A 20,831-nucleotide genomic window follows, 5' to 3' on the forward strand; every position below is an offset into this window, starting at 1 on the left:
CCCATGGTGTCTAACGGCTATGATAGTAAGCAGCAGGGTGGCCTTATAATTAAAACGCCTCTCCCTATGGATCGTACCACTCAGCTGCTTTAGTCTCCAATACTGATCTGAGTCATTTAACCACATGAATCCTATATAGCATTCCTATTCTGGGCAGGCCATCATGATGGTTTCGCCGGAAATACTGTACACGTTGTGACTGTGAGCTTGTAGACGTGCTATTTTCAGTGGACGGAAAACAGGAGGGGATCGAGTATAAAGTCCTGCAGGGGACTACGGTAGGTAGATAGAATACTTTATTTGCAGTTTAAGAAAATTACAGAAAATGGACTTAGACACAAAAAAGCCTTCGCTTGTTTCCATTGTGGTCCACCTTGTAACATATACACAAACATACTGTACAAACAAAACAACCATGAAACGAATAAAAAGATAATCCTTATAAGGCTGGGAGCTATACATATAGGACAAGAGGTACCCTGAGAGAAGAGCATGGGAGATGGGCTATCCAGGGTCGGAAGCTAACTATGACCAGTTAGTGTGAAGATGGAGCCATAATTTAAGGTCTTTCCTAAATCTTGCAAGAGAATTTAAGGATTTCAGGGCATTCCACAGAGTAGTGGCTACGTAGTGATAAGCATTTTTCCCCTTGAGCGTCCTGAAACTGGGGGGAACAAGATCACATGCACTTCCTCTGGTTGAGTACCTGTGAGCATCCCTCACTCTGGGCAGGTAGCCCAGCAGGTACTTGATATACTCTCTCCTCCACTCTTAGCCAGCCCAGGCTACTAAAGTGGGCAGAGGTAAGATGAGACCTGAGGTTCAATTTTAGTAGTAACCTCACAAGCTTGTTTTGGGTGGTCTGCAGCTTTGTTTTCGATGGCTTAGAGATACCTCTGTACCATGAATGAGGTACAAGCATAGTCGAGGTGGCACTGGATGAGGGCACCGGCCAAGGTCCTCATAGCACTGCTGTTGACATAAGGGGATATCCTGCCCAAAAAACGAGTTATCTGGTTGACCTTTGAGATCACTTTCATTGCCATTTTTTCATCCGTGAGTTTGTTATCCAAGATACAACCCAAGTAAGTGACCTCTTCCTTATTTGTGACTACATTGTCACTCACTCTAACCGTGATCAACTAAATCAACTACATTTGGTATTCATTCTTATAATTTAAAGGGTTCAGCCAAAAATGACTTATTTTCTATAAATTACACACCCATGAAGCCTTGAATTCCTAAGCCAATAACCGGCGGGGTCGATTGGCCTGTAATTGACCTACATTTGAGTCTCCAAATAATTGCATTTGGCTTACAGGGTCTCTAAAGTGTAAATTACCAGTAGTACTTTTACCTGGTCGGGTGTCTCTGCAGTGGGCGATGAGCGGGAGCGACAGTGCTGTGGAACCACTCGTCTCTCCTCCGATCTCTCCAGGAGATTCTCGACAGAGGCAGACTTCCCCGAGCCCCGGCCTGGCCCGGAGGCCTCCACGTGCGAGCCAGGGTCGTCGCTATAGGCAGAGAGAGGGGACGGACAAAGCACATAATGCTGATGTCAAGCAGAACGTGGAGAAACGACTGGGAAATTATGATCATAAAACATTTACTATAGAGCTCTCGTAACATTGTAGGCCGCCTTGGCATTCTTGGCATCTCTCTCCTATTTTTTATTTCAATTCAACATTGTTGTGTTCAATGTTTCATTGGACGGTGCAACTGAACGGTCCACCAGAGGGACTGAACTGCAAGAGCTGTACTTCTTTGGAGAGAACAAAATTCACTATGTTACAAAGATGGAGATTGACGTCCATGTTTTAAACACTGTGTCTTTGCGTTGGAAGAAATTATGTCCAGTGACATCTGGAAAAGGTGAACATCACCTTGAGATTCCCATCAGGCACTATGGCTACACGGCTGTGCTTATAGAATACATCGCCTACATCTGGGGAGGGTATCCTTACTGCAACGTGCTTTATGCAACAACGGATATGCATACAATGGAGAGCTGTACATATTTGGTGGCTACGACCACAGAAGCCCAACCCGCGAACAAAGGTTCAACGAACTGTGGAAATTCAGTCCAGACAGCTTCTTCTGGAAGAAGGTTGAGCCCAAGGCATAGGAAGTGCTGTTGCATGGTGGGAGATCGTATCTTCTTCTATGGAGGAGTAGGCTCACAATCACATGATCTGTATGTCTTAGACTTAAGTCCTAGTTTGAAGACGTTATGCAAGCTAGCAGTTATTTAGAATGGTCTGGATCAGTCTGAACTCCCACACAACATCAGGTGCGAACTGACAGCATTACCAGTAACAAGGCTGTCCTGTGCACTGATCTCCACCAGGTTAGGAGTGTTATTGAAAAAATGTCAAATGGCATTTCTTCCAGCAAAGTTTCACTGCAATCGGAAGCTGTGTTATGAGTATAATGATCCCGATGGCCTTTACTGCATGACTTCCCATGTCCCTCCCCATTTCTGGTCAGCCTACTGTCCGTCCCTCGTAGATCGGCCATTTTCACTTCCACTTAAAAGTTACATTTATGGAATTTATGGAATTTCTTTTAATTGTTTTAATTGTATTCATGAAATAGCTTACGATGGAGGGTGTTGTCCGGAGGGCGAGGCCCTGGGAGCGGTCACCCTGCCTGGGTAGATGACATTGGTTTGGAAGCTGTGGAGGTCAGCTCCAGAGGGCAGGGTGGAGCACAGGCGTCTCTCCCCAGGACAGAGGCTCCGTTCTGGGCCAGAGTCCTGGAGGGACAGCAGGCTGGAGGTGGAGGAGAGGCTGAGCGTGTCTGAGGAGAATGAGGAGAAAAGAAGAAAATGTTGAATCAATCTGTCCACCTCCATGCTTCATCCATCATGAACCATGGGAAGTTGTATTTATACAACGTAGTTTCGGGAGAAGAGACCTCCTTCCGCTTGACCTTAACCACTCCTCCCTCATTATCAACAACTCCTCCCTCCTTATCAAACTCACCTGCCTTTCATTATCACCCGGCCAATCCCCGGTGCAATCACCACAGTATAAATACACCTGCGATCTCTCAACCAAGTCGTTTGTTATGCTCCACGACAGACCAAACATGGGTTGTGAGTACTGCACTTGTAGATCGGCTATTTTCACTACTCTTCAAAATCGCCATCCTCCTAGACCCCAACCTCCTCCTTCCGCCTCGATTCTCTAGGAATCCAGGGGGGGCAGTGACGGAGCAGAGACGACCAACTGCTCATTCCGAGTAGAGCAAAGATGACCGTCAGCTCCAGAGACTACGCCCCCACCCTGAGTCTCGCCCTACCTTGGGTTCCTCACTCCACTCCACTCCACGCATTCATCTCATTCTGTTTCAATAAACTGTTAATCTTGAACGAAGGTGTGGTCTCTTACTAAGTGAAAGTACCAATAAATACCTGGTCTAAATAAATCATGTGATTATTTTATGTTCCTCCTGGCTCTATCTCTTTATTTTTTTTGTTTCGGTCTACAAGCTCGATCTATTTTCAAAAGTTCCAGGTTGTCCCCAGCTAAATGATGGAGAGTTGGTAACCAAATGGACCCTTATACGTAGCTCTTTAACTCTTGAGAGCGTAAAATGAAACCAAATGGACCCTTACGAGTCGACGAGTCCATTTACGAGTCCATTTCATGACCATTTGGTCGATTGAACATGAAATGGTGGGTCCGTGGCTCAAATGCAGAATAAATATTGGCCCCTTGATATGAAAAGGCTTGAAGACCACTGATCTCTACCTGCGTAGAGGGTCCCGGTGGGCTGCACGTATGCGCTGCGAGGCCTCTGATGAGCCCTCCCCTCCTCTCTCCTCCTCCCCCCTCTCTTCCGGTCCACGTACTCGGCCAGGGCGTCCTGCTGGAGCTGCCGGAGGTCAGGGCGGGACACCGTGGTGGCCCCGCCCCCACCGGCGGCGGCGCTGCGACTGGCGGCCAGCTCAAACATCCTGCGGCGGTCCGCCACGCTGGTCTCTGCGTGACGCAGACAGGAAGAAGAACAAGTAGCTTGTGATGAAGGAGTGTTGATTTATTTATTTATTTCGTGTTAGGTCTTTTGAATACGATTTAATTACATTTTTGTCATGTTTTAGTCAACGCGTGTGTTTGAGTAATGCATCACGTCGCGTTGTGAGCTTGTAGATCGGCTATTTTCAGCATACAACCAGACTTGTCTTTTAGTTCTACTGGATCTATTCTCTGCTAGTCCCTCCCTAACATTTTAGTCTACTTCTTATTTGTTATCCAAATATCCATGAGTTCTTCAAGGCTATGGGGTGTGTAATTGAAAAAACGTTTGTGTGGACTACTCCTTTAACCACTTAAAGCCTATACTGTATAGTATACAGTATACTTAGCTGAGCGGAGGACCCCTCCTGTTTTCCGGCTACACTAAGTATCTTTGCACTAAGTATCTTTGCCGAAAGTAGCACATTTTGCTGAACGTTCAAACCAAAAATAGGGATGCTAGGGTTCAAGTGGTTAATTGATACTGTGTCATATACACAGGTGCTGCATGACGAACATAGCCCCATCTAGCTTTCATTTTTGTTAAGGTTAACACTCTGTAATCAATGAATGCACCATCTGCGCATCATTTTCTAATAATTACTATGAACCAGCCAACATTCCATTCAACGCAATCAGGAACAGACAATTACCTCCTCCTCTCCTGAAGAGCGAGGCGTTCTCCGCGTCGTACACCCCGACCTCGTGCATGCTCTCGGGCTCCGAGTACGAGCGCTTCTTCTGCTCCATGGTCAGGCGCTTGCGGCCGCAGATCCGCACGGGCGGGATGTGCCCCACGGCCGGCACGCTGGGGAGTGCCGGGGGGCTCGGACCTCGGACCTCCGGACTGACCACGTGCCTCTCCTTCGGCGCGTGAGGGGACGCGGGCGGTGGCGAGGAGCAACGGGGCGGCGCCAGGACAACGCCCTGGGGTTTGGGCATGGTTTTGGGGCCCCTGCGATCGAGGGAATGGTGCTTGGCGGGGACGGGCAGAGGCTGAGGATGGTGGCCGAGGGACGGTTGCTTGTCGGAGGACGGGGAGGCAGAGGGAAGAGGAGGAGGAGAAGGGCTGGCAGAGGCGCCGAGTTCTGGACGGCGGAAGGAAGTGGAGGACAGGACCTTGGACTGGGCGTCTTTCAGAGAGTCCCGGTAGGTCCTGTTGTGGAAAACAAACCGGGCAGTCAATCACGCTGCAATAATTTATATAATTTACAATTTGATTAGAAAATTCCTTTTACCATTATGATGATGATGGACAGACACATTAACCACGGTAACCGTGTTGCTACCTACTACCGTATTGTGCAGACGACTCTGATTAAAAGATGGCCCCCATTTTTGGAAAACACATTGAAGATAAAATCTGGTTCAGTGACAAAATTGACAATAAACTCGGGGTATTTCTTATACCAGCAGCAATCAGGCTATATCTCAGGTCTCCTTGCTTTAACATGTAATGTTAGTTCCTACCTGCCAACGCTGATAGGGGGACAGATAAAAGTGTGGGATGGCCTAGTGCTGCAGTGTTATCAGTGCTACACTGTAGTCATTGTGTCCGCATGTGTTGCTTCAATCGCTCGACGCGGATGTGTAATGATGTAATGGTCTAATGATGTCTAGACATGTAGAAATTCGAATAGAATACGACCAAGCGTTTTTGGATATTTTCACTGGAATAAAATGTCGTCTTACCCCCATGCAGTAACCACAGTAACCATTATAGACACAAATTCAACGAAGAGAAAGCCTAAGTTAAAAACAGTTTTACAATCATCCTCCCACTCCCCTGGCATCGCGACTCCCCGTCTGACCTGTTGAACGATGTGTCTTGGATGGAGCCCAGAAGGTCCTGGATCTCCTGCCTCCAGGGGAACTCGCTGCTGCTCTCCCCCACCGGAGGCTCTTCTCTCCTGGGGAACTCATGGCTGCTTTCCCCCTCCTCCGTCTCACCAAGCTGGAAGGTACTGCGGCTCCTCTGCAGGGCAAAGCTGGGGTCTGGGTTCCTGGGAACGGAAGCCAACGGAACAGGTGAATGGATTATACGTGAATGGAGGATACGGAACACTTTTCGACTACCTGTACCTGGAGTAGTTCACCCAAACAATGTCTTATTTTCTATCAATTACAGCGCCCCATGAAGCCTGGAGATTTAATGGAGATTTCTTTGTTGTCGTCGCATCCCTGATCCCGATCATTTGAGGAGAATATTTGTGTCTCCATAGAGAACCACTGCTGGTCAACAAATTTTTTGGCTTAAAGGGATAGTAGTTCACCCCAAAATGAAATAATTTAATTACTCACCCCATGGAGACTTGAATTCATGGATATTGTTTTGTTTTTGTTGCATTCCTACGCGAATGATTTGAGGAGACTCTTTGTGCCTCCATTTTGGGAACAAAGGAGACTCTTTGTGGAAAGCACTGTTGGTCATCAAATCATTGGCTTAGGAATGCAACAAAAACAAAACAATATCCATTATAGTAATCGATGGGGGATATTTTTTTTTATATTTTGGGTAAACTAGTATCCCTTTAAGAAGCCACCCTACTTCTCCTCTTATTCTACCCCCCGTTTTAAGTTTATTTATTTATTATTTCTGTGGACATAACCTTGTGATCCCTTTCTTCGTAGTTATGTACTCAATCTATTGGTTTTATACCTGTATATATGTTGTTTGTATGTCTGGCCTCGTGGGGAAAGATGGTGAGAGGATTGGGAAGGGAGTTGTGGGAGAAAATATGAAAACAAAGAGTTGTACTTTCTTTTCTTTTTGTGAAACTTGCATATGATGTCATGCTCACACTCTTTGAATGAAGTTTATTTAAAAAACAAAATAAGCCACCCTACGTGTGTACCTGTGCTGGGTGAGATGGTGTCCACGGTCAAAAAAAGCCACCCTACGTGTGTACCTGTGCTGGGTGAGATGGTGTCCACGGTCAAAAAAAGCCACCCTACGTGTGTACCTGTGCTGGGTGTGATGGTGACCACGGTCTAAATAAGCCACCCTATGGCCCTCATTTATCAATTGAGTGTAAAATCTGCCACAAATTCGAGTGCAGGTTTCGTAGTACACCCACGTCTCCACGGCATTTATAAAGTGATCGCAAACAGCTGATCCTTCCTTAATTTTGTTCTCATGTTAATAAATGTCACGGCTGAATTTGATCTGGCACGCCCTAAGAAATCAAGCCTCGCCCTCGTTTTTGCGACCTGAACCACTGCTATACGATCTGGAAACCATGGTTACCGTGCCTTTCTGCCCGCCTCACCCCCCTCTCTCATACACACACACACACACACACACACACACACACACACACACACAGACGCACACAAGCTGCACGCACACGCAACTTGCAAGCCCAACTAACTGGTGTGTTGTTAAATAAATAAACAACGAACACCTGCATGAATTAAATAAAGTTGTAGGCCTACCCTGTCTGTTCCCTCTCACCTCGCTTGCCTTGCTGTCATGTCCACGCACGCACGCACCTACATGACACATTAAATAAAGCTGTCTGTTTCTCCTCTCGCTTCGTTTCCCTTGATGCCCGCCTCACCCCCGCACACATATCGCAATTTTTCACTGTGTGTTGTTAGTTGTATATTAAATCATTAAAGTATTTTTAATTTAATATACAACAAGATATATTAGTGAACGAAAACCTGAACCTGTGAACCATAATTAAATAACAAATAGGCACACACACGCTGCTGTTTTGCAGGTGCTCCTCCTGTCCAGTGTGTCTGTCTGTCTGTCTGTCTGTCTGTCTCTCTCTATCACAGTGGTCCGTCCGTGACCAACTGACCATGCACGTTCCGACGTTCGACAGTCTATTTAGATTGCCTCGCAGACGTTAGTCACTGCAGTGGCCGCCAGCCGGGCTGTCAACTGTCATTATATGAATGTGCAGCAAAAACCGTATATAGCCTCATGTGGCTGGTGGTTGCTTGGCTGGGTAATATACCTATATATCTCCGATGCAGTTCCCACTTGCGCTGGGAGCCTGGCACGGTACATTTGGCATTGAGCGACGCGCGTCGGGTTTATTATATTGCACATACCGTAAGAAAGACATCGGCCTTCATGCTGTAGATTAGGCTACAGTAGGCTATACCACGTTGGGACTGCTGCACTATACTCTCCAACGTCCCGTCATGGACATATTTCAGCACAGACAGCCCAAATCCTCGCATGTATGCGCTCATGCAAAACACTGTTTAAATGGCTTAAGCATCTCTTGCAACATTGTTTTTAATTGCGCGATTTTATCTCCTACTAATTTCATATGACACATGTATTCCTTAACATTTTTATTTATTTATTTTTTACATGTAGCCCATATACATTATACATACCTTTTATATAAACATTTTAGGAGTGAATACATATATGTTTAGATGCCTGTGACAGCCTCTCAGCAGTTCAGACAAGGCTGCTCCACTTGTGTAAAACAGAAAAACAGCGTACGCCAGCTGAAGAGTAGACGTGACTATTTGTCCTACTCAAGTTCAATTTCAAGCTTTGCCGGAAATGTTAAATGCCGAAAATGTCGGTAATTTCGGCGTGCGCCCATATTTTGGCGTACGCACGGTTGATAAATGAGGGCCTATGTGTGTACCTGTGCTGGGTGTGATGGTGACCACGGTCTAAATAAGCCACCCTACATGTGTACCTGTGCTGGGTGTGATGGTGACCACGGTCTAAATAAGCCACCCTACGTGTGTACCTGTGCTGGGTGTGATGGTGTCCACGGTCTAAATAAGCCACCCTATGTGTGTACCTGTGCTGGGTGTGATGGTGTCCACGGTCTAAATAAGCCACCCTATGTGTGTACCTGTGCTGGGTGTGATGGTGTCAACGGTCTAAATAAGCCACCCTATGTGTGTACCTGTGCTGGGTGTGATGGTGTCCACGGTCTAAATAAGCCACCCTATGTGTGTACCTGTGCTGGGTGTGATGGTGTCAACGGTCTAAATAAGCCACCCTACGTGTGTACCTGTGCTGGGTGTGATGGTGACCACGGTCTAAATAAGCCACCCTACATGTGTACCTGTGCTGGGTGTGATGGTGACCACGGTCTAAATAAGCCACCCTACGTGTGTACCTGTGCTGGGTGTGATGGTGACCACGGTCTAAATAAGCCACCCTACGTGTGTACCTGTGCTGGGTGTGATGGTGACCACGGTCTAAATAAGCCACCCTATGTGTGTACCTGTGCTGGGTGTGATGGTGTCAACGGTCTAAATAAGCCACCCTATGTGTGTACCTGTGCTGGGTGTGATGGTGACCACAGTCTAAATAAGCCACCCTACGTGTGTACCTGTGCTGGGTGTGATGGTGACCACGGTCTAAATAAGCCACCCTATGTGTGTACCTGTGCTGGGTGTGATGGTGACCACGGTCTAAATAAGCCACCCTACGTGTGTACCTGTGCTGGGTGTGATGGTGACCACGGTCTAAATAAGCCACCCTATGTGTGTACCTGTGCTGGGTGTGATGGTGTCAACGGTCTAAATAAGCCACCCTACGTGTGTACCTGTGCTGGGTGTGATGGTGTCAACGGTCTAAATAAGCCACCCTATGTGTGTACCTGTGCTGGGTGTGATGGTGACCACGGTCTAAATAAGCCACCCTATGTTTGTACCTGTGCTGGGTGTGATGGTGTCAACGGTCTAAATAAGCCACCCTACGTGTGTACCTGTGCTGGGTGTGATGGTGACCACGGTCTAAATAAGCCACCCTATGTGTGTACCTGTGCTGGGTGTGATGGTGTCAACGGTCTAAATAAGCCACCCTACGTGTGTACCTGTGCTGGGTGTGATGGTGACCACGGTCTAAATAAGCCACCCTATGTGTGTACCTGTGCTGGGTGTGATGGTGTCCACGGTCTCCCCTGTAGCTCATCGTCCTGTGTGCTTTCGCTCCACTGGTGTTTCTCTCCAACATGTTTCTGAGGTCCTCTGTGCCACACGGGGCAGTCTTGCCTTTCTCATTATTAGCCTGGCAAAAGAAAGATTTATAAATAAACAGTGTGACTGTGAAACGCAACGGTGAAATCTTCTTCGGGTTTGAGTAAGGACGCACTGCGTTTGGCCAGTGGACCTGTGCAAGGACAGCGCTGTGATTGGCCAGTAGCCACTTGTGGCAGTCGAGGCAAACACTCTCGCCAGAACATGATTTACCATTCTGATCATATCGGGTCGTAAGCTTTGCAACGTTCAACACGGCAACTTGCCGTGTTTCTCATGGCTCAAGTTCGCTTGAGACGGCACCCCCCCGTCACGGGCTGTGAATGTAATTCATCCCCTACTACTAGTAGGAGGAGGGCAGGATCATTTACTCAAACCCGAAGAGGATTCCATGCTCACCTGTGAAAGATATCGAGGAAGAAAATGTAGCAAAACAAATGACATGTTGAGGAAGAAATATGGCAGCATGAGCAATGTGTGTGTCATGAATGATACGTTACGTTATGTTGTCAAATATTAGTAAAGAAATTGTAATTGGTGTAATAATCATTTTTATGATTTTATGATTTTGTTTTATTTGTAGAATTGGCCTCAGGTCTTAATATAAAATAATGGATAGTTGCAGCCCCAATGTATGTATGTAGTTAATAAACCATGAATTACCTTGTGCTGGCCAGCCTTGCTAGGCTCCTGGCCGGTGCTTTGGCCGCGTTGCTTCAGGCTCCGCCGCTCAAAGCGACTGACCTTCTCCAGGACAGAGAGACTGCGCAAGGCGGTGCCATGGTTGATGCTGCTGGTTTCCTGGTTGCCGTCGCTGTAGCTGTAACTGTTGCTCTGACTCTGGCCACTGCCGGTAGCGGGGAGCGCCGCGCTGTCGGGGCTAGCGCACCGCTGCACCTCGGCCAGGGCCATCTCCAGACGAGTCAGCGGGTGTTCTCTCTCCCTCTCGCATTCTCTCTCGTGCTGCCTCTCTCTTTCTGCCTCCCTGTCCCTGTCCCGGTGGTCCCGCTGTTGCGGGGCTGCGGAGTCGCTGTGGTGTCGCTGAGAGGACGGAGGAGCTCTGGGCTCGGCGGTCCGGCCGCCGGCCTGAGGCTGGGAAGGCTGCTGTGTGGGTGGGCCGGACGCCACCTGACCCTGGGCCACTCTAGCGGTCCCGGCGGACACTTCTGTGGTTCTGAGATGAGAGCAAGAGGAGGATGAGGAGGAGTGAACAATATTTCTTTTATTCTTTGTTTGCTCTTTTTTGGCCTCTCTCTTTATCCTATCTTTTTTGGCTGTTTGGCTGTTGCTGTTGTTGTTATCTATGCTGCTGCATTGTCTCAGCCAAACAAAACTAAGTTTTACTCTTATGTACAGTACCTGTACACACAATGTAACAATACAGCACAACCTTGAACATTGAAGACTCGAGGCTCATTCTACGAATGCCTTCTAAATCTGTAGTTCTCACACTTACAAGATTAAAAAACACACTTAGCGATATACATACACATGCAATGCATACAGACATACATACATAGGGACACACAAAGCTTCTTTGGAGGCGGTGTGTAAACATGTCTTAGTGAACACGGCTGAGAGAGTCCATACCTGCTCCTGTCTCCTCGGGGTTGCACCGTGGTGAAGGGGTCTCTCCTCTCAGAGACGGTCCGGTGGCCCGGGTTCCACTGGTTCCCCGCTCCTTGGACATCCTGGCTGTTGTCGTGACCCTGGTGGGACGTTTGATATTGGGGCGGTCCCTGCGGGTTGGAAAGGCTCTGCGTCCCCTGTGAGGACTGGCTGTGGTGGGGCCCCTGGTGGTTCTGGGGCCTCGGTGGTCCAGCCTGGCCCTCTGATGGCGCCCCCGCTGGTTGGGGGTGGGATCTGTTGGGCTCATGGAGAGCCTCTTCCTGGTGACACCTGGTATCAGCGGAAGGCTGCGTTAGTGTCACAGACTAAACAAGCATTAAAAAAAGCAATGCGCCATGCAGCAGGTTGTTTGAATTGATTGCAATCGATTCTAGCCCAATAAATGAACCCGTACCTGTCCGACTCTTGTGCCGGACCTCGGAGCTGCGTGGCGGGCAGCGAGACAGTGGACGAGGACGACGGGTATCCGTTCTCCGTGGCCGCCGCGACCCTCCCGCCGTCCCTCCAGCTGTGCTCTTGCCTGCCGCTGTCCCTCGCGGCGACACCCTGCAGCAGCCTGCCGCTCTCCCTGGCCAGCGCCGGGTAGACTCCTCCTCCGCCGGCGGCGGCGTGGCCGGGGGCCGAGCTGGGCATGTGGGCGTAGTGGGGCTCCGGCTGGGGCACGGGGTACACGCCTGTGGGGAGCATGAGGCGCCCTGACTGGGTGCTTCCTCCTCCTCCAGGAGACAGGGGGGCAGGCTGGGGGGGTGCGGTGGCGCCCCCCTGGCGAGGCTTGGTGGTGGGGCTGCTCTCTGGACTCTTCTCCATCACCGTGTGGAGCTGGCCGTCCGCGGTGTACGAGCCTTTGGCTGGGATGACCGAAAGAATGATGATGTGTGAGCACGTGCACGCACGCACGCACATCACACACACACACACACACACACACACACACACACACACAGCAGAAACCTCCTATCTCCACATGCTAACCTTTTGTGTTTTTCGTAAAGTGCTTGATCATACCACAGCAACACAAAAGCAACAAAAAAGGTCTACAGATCTGCTGCTTTTGCTACTTTTGAATGTGAATCCTGAAAAGTAACAGTTTTGGACACGATAATGGTAATAGTTATTGCTAAACTGTGATAGAAAGTTTTGTGCCACATTAACCACTTAAATCCAACAGTACTTGGCCTACCGGGGTCCCCCAGGGCTCAGTACTTGGTCCACTCCTTTATGCCCTCTCTACCAAATCTCTTCACTGCCAATAGGCAACCTACAAGCTTGCAATGTGTTATCATATCGTCTCTGTCGAGTGGAAACTTCAAAAAGTGACAGTCCAAAAACTGTCACTTTTCAGGATTCAAATTCGAAAACAGCAAACGTAGCAGACAAGCTCAAAAGCTTGTCGATCTGCTACATTTGATGCTTTTGTGTGACGCAGTATAGGATGATCGAGTGTAGGACATTCATTTACCAAATAAGAGTTCTCTGCCCGACAGCGACGATAAACACGTCTGCTATTTCTGCCGAATGTTCGCCCCCAGAATTGGAATGCTAGGGTTCGGCGATACTACGTTTATAAATGAGACCTTGTGGCAAAACGTGAGCACGTACCTGAAGACACAGAGCCACTGGAGTGATGCCAGGAACCCTTGTGGAGTGACCTGAAACAAGGACATGGATTAACTCACTCATATTTTACTTTATTTGAGCAGTGATGAGTTCTCAATAATGCAAAACGATATACCGGTATGTGCATATCTATATTTGATCTATACTGTATCTATCTGGTGTCTTATATCAGTGTGTGTGTGTGTGTGTGTGTGTGTGTGTGTGTGTGTGTGTGGGGGGGGGGGGGGTCTTATGTGAAACATATGTAAAAAATTATACATAAGTACAGTAGTTGAATGAATGTACACTTTCCACCACTGTGATGGAATTTGTTATTATGATTAGCAAATAAATATATATATATATATAAAAATAAAAAATAAAATAAAACGTCCCCTGCAACTAAACCCTAAAAATTCACACCTGTGTGAACTGAGTGGTGCAACTCCGTGTGGGGATCCCCTGGAGGTCCCCGGAACTTCCAGACCCACAGTAACGTGCCCAGGGTGCCGGCCCGGTTCCGGTGAGCCACCCCGTGTCCGAAACGGTCGAGAAATGACAGAGTTACTGTGTCTCTCCATCTCTCATGCACACTCCACATTGTAATTAGCAGGCAACAGTGCAACACTATCTCTCTCTCTGTTTCTAGCACAACAGCGCCACTTTTGCCCCTATTGGTAACCCTAAAAATAGGGACATAGGGACGGACATTGCTGTTCCTTGGAGCAGCTGCAACACTCAAAAACATGGAAGGTTGTAGAACTCACCGTAGCGAGCGTGCATGCTCCAGACTCGACCAGGAGTTTGGTCTCTCGTGGTTCTTGATGGCGGCGTAGCTGTCGCTGCGCTGCGGGGGAGCTGGCACCCCCTTCAGGCTCTCGTAGGAACTGCGTCTGGCCGCCGGACCCCAAATGGGCCCCACGCTGTGTCGGTTTGTGGCCCCGCCCCCACCGCCGCTACTACTGCTGCTGCTGCTGCTGTTGCTGCTACGGTAACACACCCCGCCCCCTGAACCTAGAGGATGGAGGGAAATGAGAAGCACAAACTGATGTCGTGGACTGGAACGACAGTGACGTGTCAAACTAGTACGTTATAAGCTTGTAGATCGGCTATTTTGACCATGGTTTGCCTCTTTCTTAATATTTATTTTATTTGGAAAAAGCAGTGCAGTACAGAAAGCATTTCTCTTAGATATAAGACAAGGACATAAGTGCATTTCCCAAAGTTTTTTTTTCACCCCTATTCCCTCCCTCCCCCCTCCCCCCCCTTCATCCCCCCTCCAAGTGACTCCATCTCCAATTTCTCTGTATAGTCCTCGCTTTCTTCAGATGCTGCTGCCTGCCATTTTTTCCAATATATCTCTGTCTTCCCAATACGAATTTCGTAGTGGTTGTTTATAATGTGAAATGTTATACTCTATATGAATTTTTCTTGAGTGTGACATTGTAACTTTAGAAATGTGCAGATACTGTATGCTGGTTTGGGGTGAGTGTGAAAACAATGTTGCACATTAAGTGAATCATCTGGGTGGGGACCCCACAAAATAATTTGGGAAACACTACACTGCTCTAGACTGCTCGGACAATATTAGGAGCCACCCGGTAAAAAACCCAAAATAAAATAAACTTTTACCTTGTAGTTCTCTGCCCAGCCCAGACTTTACCCCTCCTCCTCCGGCACGGGATTCACTGTTGCCTAGCAACGCAGCGGAGGTGGAGCTGAGCTCGTGCTCTTGGGAAAGGCCTTGCTGGGGGTCGTACACTGTCCGAACGTAGCGGATGTCTGCCTGCTGCATCTCTCCACCTCCTCCTCCTCCACCTCCTCTTTGAGGCACGGTCTCCAGCGAATAGGAGCGCTCAGGGCTGTAGGAGGGGCCGGCAGCAAGGTATTCTGGTATACTGGAGCTGGTGGAGAAGGAGGAGTAGGCGGAGTCCCGTTTGCTGTGGAGGTGGTCGATGCTGTTGGAGGACCTAGGGAAACATTGAAGCCTGATTTAGTACAACGTCAAAAAGCTAGCCACGCGTCGCGCCACTGTGTGTCGCAAACTTGTAGTGTGACACCCTCGTGTGATAAAGCATGAATTAAACTTTACAGGGGTTTATCTATATACAGGTAACGGTTTAATGTTTGTTTTTAGTTCAATGTTTGTTTTAAGAACGCCATTGACAATGAAGGGGAAATGTACGTCATCTTATCCCTAACACAAACATAAAATGCCATTAACAATAAAGATAATGTAATGTTTGTTTTGACACTGTTTGTTTTACATCACCATTACATCACCTAATCAACATGAGTTAGACTTTAATATATTAGCGCCCCTCACTTCACACGGGTGTGATTTTTTCTATCCATCTCTCTCTCTCTCTCTCTCTCCCTCTTTCTGTCTCCATCTTAATTCCTCCTTCCTTGAAAACGCTAAGTGGATAATTATGTGAAACAGGTCACAAGTTAAGAGTCTAACTGATAAATAGTGCATGACAGTACAGCACGGACAAGCTTTATATACAGTATATATAATACCATCCAAAACGTATCGGCAAGATGAGTTAAAAACAAACAAACAACAAAAAACATGTTAAATCTACGTTCAACCCAAGCACTTGGAATATAGGAGATGAGCCATATTAAATTTAGTTGGACTTGGTTCTCCATAGATGAACATTGTGACTAAGCTCATTTACACAGCACCAGCACACCTGGCGTAGGAGAGTTGATGGCAGGAGGAGTACGCCGGGTGGGGGCCAGGGTGCTGCCCAGGGTGGGGGGCTCCAGGTGGGAGGTGGTGGTGGGGGGAGGGCGGGGGAGGGTCCAGGCTGTCCATGCTTCCCCGGGAGCTGTACTGGTCTGGACTCTTCCTCAGGTAGCTGCCACCAGAGTCGAACCCCGCCTCTGCCAGGTCTGTGGTAGAGGCACTGGGGAGAGGGAGAGGGAGAGAGAGAGAGAGAGAAATACTTTTAGATTTGTGTTTCCACGTTATTAATTGACTGGGATGGATCACTCAAACGAATTGAATGAATGATAACCGGAAGTGATATGGCTGCCTATAAGTTGTTTTGCCCAGTAAGCTCCTGAGGAAACTCGACCAGGGCTTTTTTTAAAGATATTTTGGGGGTTTTTTGCCTTTATTTATAGGCAGTAGCAGTAGGTAGACAGGAAACGGGGAGAGAGATGGGGGGAAGACACATGGTAAAGTTCCTTCGGGATCGGGAATCGAACCCGCAACACACTGTCATGCTGGATTACCAGGTAAGGACCGGTGCATGGACCTCTAAGCCGGCCCAGGCTAGACCAGGGCTTTGTAAATTGAGGGTTGCAGTGTGGTTCTCCTCTCTCAAAAGGGTCTCCCTCAGAGGGTCGATGCGGTGCCACTAAATGACTCTCTGGGTTAGTAACAGAGCATTGTGCTCTGCACGGTGGCGAAGACAAAGCCACGTCTTTCTTTCTTTTGGACTCATTTTCCACAAAATGAAGCCTAAAGCTGAAAGATATCAGATCTACAAGCCCATAATTGTTGTGAGCTTGTAAATAGACTATGTTTTGGTGCACACACACACACACACACACACACACACACACACACACACACACACACACACACACACACACACACACACACACACACACACACACACACACACACACACACACACACACACACCTGGTATTGTAGGTGTGATGCCAGGGCGTGTCCATAGCACTGATGCCGCCCTGGGACAGCTGCACCATGCCAGGGTCGTCCTGACTCCCTCCCAGCTTGGTAGAATGCCAGGAGTGTGGGCGCGACGCAGGCTCGCTGTGCCTGCTGGGAAAGGAAGGGGAACGAAACGGCTTCTTTCATTCATCTGCTCTCTCAAAAAAAGTTCCATTTTGGTTTCATTTGTACACTCTCAGATTGAATACTGAGAATGTCCACCACACACACAGACACTGTCATATGTGTGCACGCTCACGTTTGTGTGAATGTTGTCATGATGCTGTGCTATGTTGTACAAACTGGCAATAATTTGATTCTGATTCTAATCGTGAAAACATATTTCTAGTGCACTAGTGTGTGTGTGTGCGTGTGCGTGTGTGTGTGCGCGCGTGTGCGTGTGTGTGTCTACATGTAGCTACTGTAGCTACCTAACCATCTGTCCACTGTACCAAGACATCAGAGACACATACTTCCCACAGATTACAATCACCCACAGAGATTTTGAAAACATTACTAATGACAAAAAAGGCGAAGTACAACAATGTGCAGACACAGCAGCAAGATTTGTGAGCTGCTGTGATAGGAGAAGGATATCAAATGGAACACAACCACCCTAAAGACTAATCATTGTGTGTATCAAGTGATCTTGGTACATATAAATTGATTTATTGGAGACTCTGACTTTAAAATGTACATAAATGTTGAATTGAATGGTGAGTGAGTGAGTGAATTTGGAGAGAGAGAGAGAGAGAGAGAGAGAGAGAGAGAGAGAGAGAGAGAGAGAGAGAGAGAGAAAGAAAGAAAGAGAGAGAGAGAGAGAGAGAGAGAGAGAGAGAGAGAGAGAGAGAGAGAGAGAGAGAGAATGCTGATAGCTGATTGGCTGGTGTTTCACTGCATAGTAATGACCTGGCTGTGACCGTCTCTCTGCTAATCAGTGACATACTGTCAGTGGTGGAAAAGTACCAAAAGCAAAAGTACTTATTACGCAGAATGTCCGATTTCAAGTTTTAAAACTCAGAATGTATCAAAATCTTTTGCAAATAGCTAGAAAATATATATGGAGCTTAAGTGGTTAATGTATGTTTAGTAAACTAAAGATCGAGTTCATAGTAATACTAGTAACAAAAGTTTTCAATGAATTATAGTGGAGTGAAAGTATGTCTGAGATGTAGAAGTATAAGCTAAGTATTGTACATTAGAAATACTCTACTAAAGTTAAAACAAAAAGTGCTCAACATGTACATACAGTAGTTACTTTACACCAGTGGTTAGTCAATGGGTTGCAGCAGAAGAGCTAATGAACTGGGTTTGAACCCAGGACATCAGAAGTAGGTCAGAGCGCTCTCATTAACTGGCTGAATTACTGTATAGCAGGGGTGTCCACACTTTTTGGACTTGAGAGCTGCTTTCAAAATGTCCAGCTCAACAAGATCTACCCACCGAAAACATTATAATACCATTGCTGAAAATGGCTTTGGAATAGCGGTGCTGGCATTACATTTAAGACAAATGCACTTGGGATGGGAAAGGGGGGGAAATGGAATATGTAGAGTTCTTTTGTATTTCATTTGTAATCTACCGACATTTGTGCGCAGCAACACTCTTGAAAACAAAGTATTGCATTATGGGTTTGAGCTGACAGGCCCTTTTTTATGTCAGTCAAGTCAACTTAATTCAAGTGGAAGATGCCAAAAAATAAATATACTTTTAAATTAAATATTCTTTAGGGGCATGTCATGTGATCTACTGGTAGATGGTGATCTACCCTGCTGTATAGTATATAGGGCTATATAGTATAGGGCTGTGGCCAACAGTTCTACCAGGCGTCATTCATAAAGATGATATGCAAATTCTACCAACTGCATTGGACACATTGGTTTGTACATTTGGTGTCCAAGTACATTTACAGTAAATCTTTAATTCCAGACTTTTACTTGTAACGGAGTATTTCAATATTGCAGTATTGCTTTTTCCACCACTGTAGAAAAGGTCTGGTCAACCAGACATCATCATCATCACCATAACCATCATCGTTGTCGTCACAAGTGTCATCATCACAATATCATATTGTTTAAATGTTATGTTTTGTCAGAGGCAACGATCTTTATGAACCCAATAACCGTCACTCTGAACTAACGATGGCGGTTTGCAGCGTTTATGCAGGCAGATAAACAGGAAGAGATGCTATCTCCCTAACTGGGCGACAGGGACAAGAACGTCCCTCCATCTCTTGATCCACAGGAAGTGCATAATGACAGGACATGGCTGGAATACCTCAGCCCGCTATCACTGTATCACATGTATGTTACAATATACTGATGAATTTAGTTACTAGTTACTTTGATTATTATTACAAAACATACATTAAACACTTCAGCCATATACATTTCGGCCATTTGAAAATAGCCGATCTACATTGCGAATTTGCGACGCATTGTGAGATTGTAGATCTGCTATTTTCAAAAGATATTTTAAACATTTGAGAAACGTTTAGACATTCTGCATAATAAGTTCTTTCTACTTTTGGTACTTTAAGTACATTTTCACGCCAATTCTTTTTCACTTTTACTCAAGTACATTTTGAATTCCGGACCTTTATTTGAGTCTTTTTATATTGCAGCATTGAGTCCTTTTCCCACCACTGGTCTGTGTTTACCTGGAGGTGAACCTGAGGACCTTAGAGATGAGGCCTGTCGCCAGGCCGTTGACGCTGGCCTCCGAGGGCGTGCGACAGAGCGCGCCGTCCGAGCGGCCGAGGTCTGCCTTCTTCTGCTTCCTCCGAAGCTTCCTGCGGTAGAAGGCCCCCAACAGATCCATGGTGGACTCGGGAGCCCGCGTTGTGTTCTCTGTTTTCACCGGTATTTCACCGCACTGCAATGTATACCGTTCAGTTCTCTTCGATACTGTACTGTACTGTACTGTACTCCGCTAAGCCTCCTCCGGGTGGAGGGTGTCCTAGTGTAGCTGTTTAGCGTGGTGGTGTGTTGCGAACCCTGCCTGGGGTCGACGTCACGATGGGTCCCTATAGCGCCCAAATCGAATGGGATCAGATTTGAGCCTAGTCTCCTCTTGCAGGAGTCGCGTCTGAAGCCTGCCCTGGACGGGAGTCTCCCCCGGACAATGAATCCACTACACCTCCATTATTCTACAAAGTCAAAAAAGCCTCCAGGGTGGCAGGGCCTGAAGGGCGGCAATAAATCCGGCGATAGAGGAGCTGTGTCCGCCTCCCCCGGTTCGATCCCCCGGTCCTCCAGGTCAACTGGTTAAGTGCCCCTGAGCTCTGCTTGGTCAACGCAGTGAAGTAACTTCCCTTTGGTGATTACAACCAACCCTGCCTCCCCTCCCCGCCTTACCTTATCACCCTGTGGTATTCTGTTCTATATGGTGCCGAGTTTTATCTAATTTGACTACAGCACCTTCTCCCTCTCGCAAACCTATTCTTTATTCCACCGGTTCCTATAATCCTGCCCTACAGTACTGTTATTCCTGTTAAATCAACAACTATATTGTAGAGTCTAGAGACTCTAGTTCAATCAGCTCCTCTTCTGTCTCTGTGTTGTGGCAGGGAGCAAGGGAGCTCAGCTCCGCTCCTCAAAAACAGCAAAAGTAGCATATCAACATGGAGCTCGGAACGCAAAATGTAGGGCATTAATTTACAAAACCACAAAATATGCAGATAAGACAACAATATAAAGACCACAATGCAGCTACCGGTATCTACATTCTCGTCGTACTGTCTGACAGACTGATACTAACAGTACTTTGTGACCTTGCTAGGACCTTGCTAGGACCTGCTCATCCCAGGAGCCAAGTTAGGCCTGAGGCTGAGCAACGCTGCCCTGATGCTTGACGGTGCTGTCCTGTGCTATTGTCACAATATATGCTGTTATAAGTGCTGCTACCTTTGAAATATAGGA

General features: G+C 47.3%; 1 protein-coding gene across 1 annotated transcript in view; it reads right to left on the bottom strand.

Moving 5' to 3' along the window:
- The window catches only part of shroom3 (shroom family member 3), a 78,868-nt gene that overhangs the window by 15,430 nt on the left and 42,607 nt on the right, over positions 1–20,831 (bottom strand). The window contains exons 6-20 of the mRNA XM_083793345.1: positions 19,571–19,842; positions 16,879–17,022; positions 15,917–16,132; positions 14,850–15,187; positions 13,985–14,231; positions 13,221–13,270; positions 12,016–12,469; positions 11,583–11,891; positions 10,656–11,166; positions 9,884–10,023; positions 5,831–6,022; positions 4,673–5,175; positions 3,756–3,986; positions 2,601–2,799; positions 1,358–1,514 (exon numbers count right to left, since the gene is read on the bottom strand). Of these exons, the coding sequence (XP_083649471.1) occupies positions 1,358–1,514; positions 2,601–2,799; positions 3,756–3,986; positions 4,673–5,175; positions 5,831–6,022; positions 9,884–10,023; positions 10,656–11,166; positions 11,583–11,891; positions 12,016–12,469; positions 13,221–13,270; positions 13,985–14,231; positions 14,850–15,187; positions 15,917–16,132; positions 16,879–17,022; positions 19,571–19,842 (3,963 nt within the window). The remainder of the gene's footprint in view (positions 1–1,357; positions 1,515–2,600; positions 2,800–3,755; positions 3,987–4,672; positions 5,176–5,830; positions 6,023–9,883; positions 10,024–10,655; positions 11,167–11,582; positions 11,892–12,015; positions 12,470–13,220; positions 13,271–13,984; positions 14,232–14,849; positions 15,188–15,916; positions 16,133–16,878; positions 17,023–19,570; positions 19,843–20,831) is intronic.

The sequence above is a fragment of the Protomyctophum parallelum genome (assembly GCF_964188405.1).
Source record: "Protomyctophum parallelum genome assembly, chromosome: 21".
Classification (NCBI taxonomy): domain Eukaryota; kingdom Metazoa; phylum Chordata; class Actinopteri; order Myctophiformes; family Myctophidae; genus Protomyctophum; species Protomyctophum parallelum.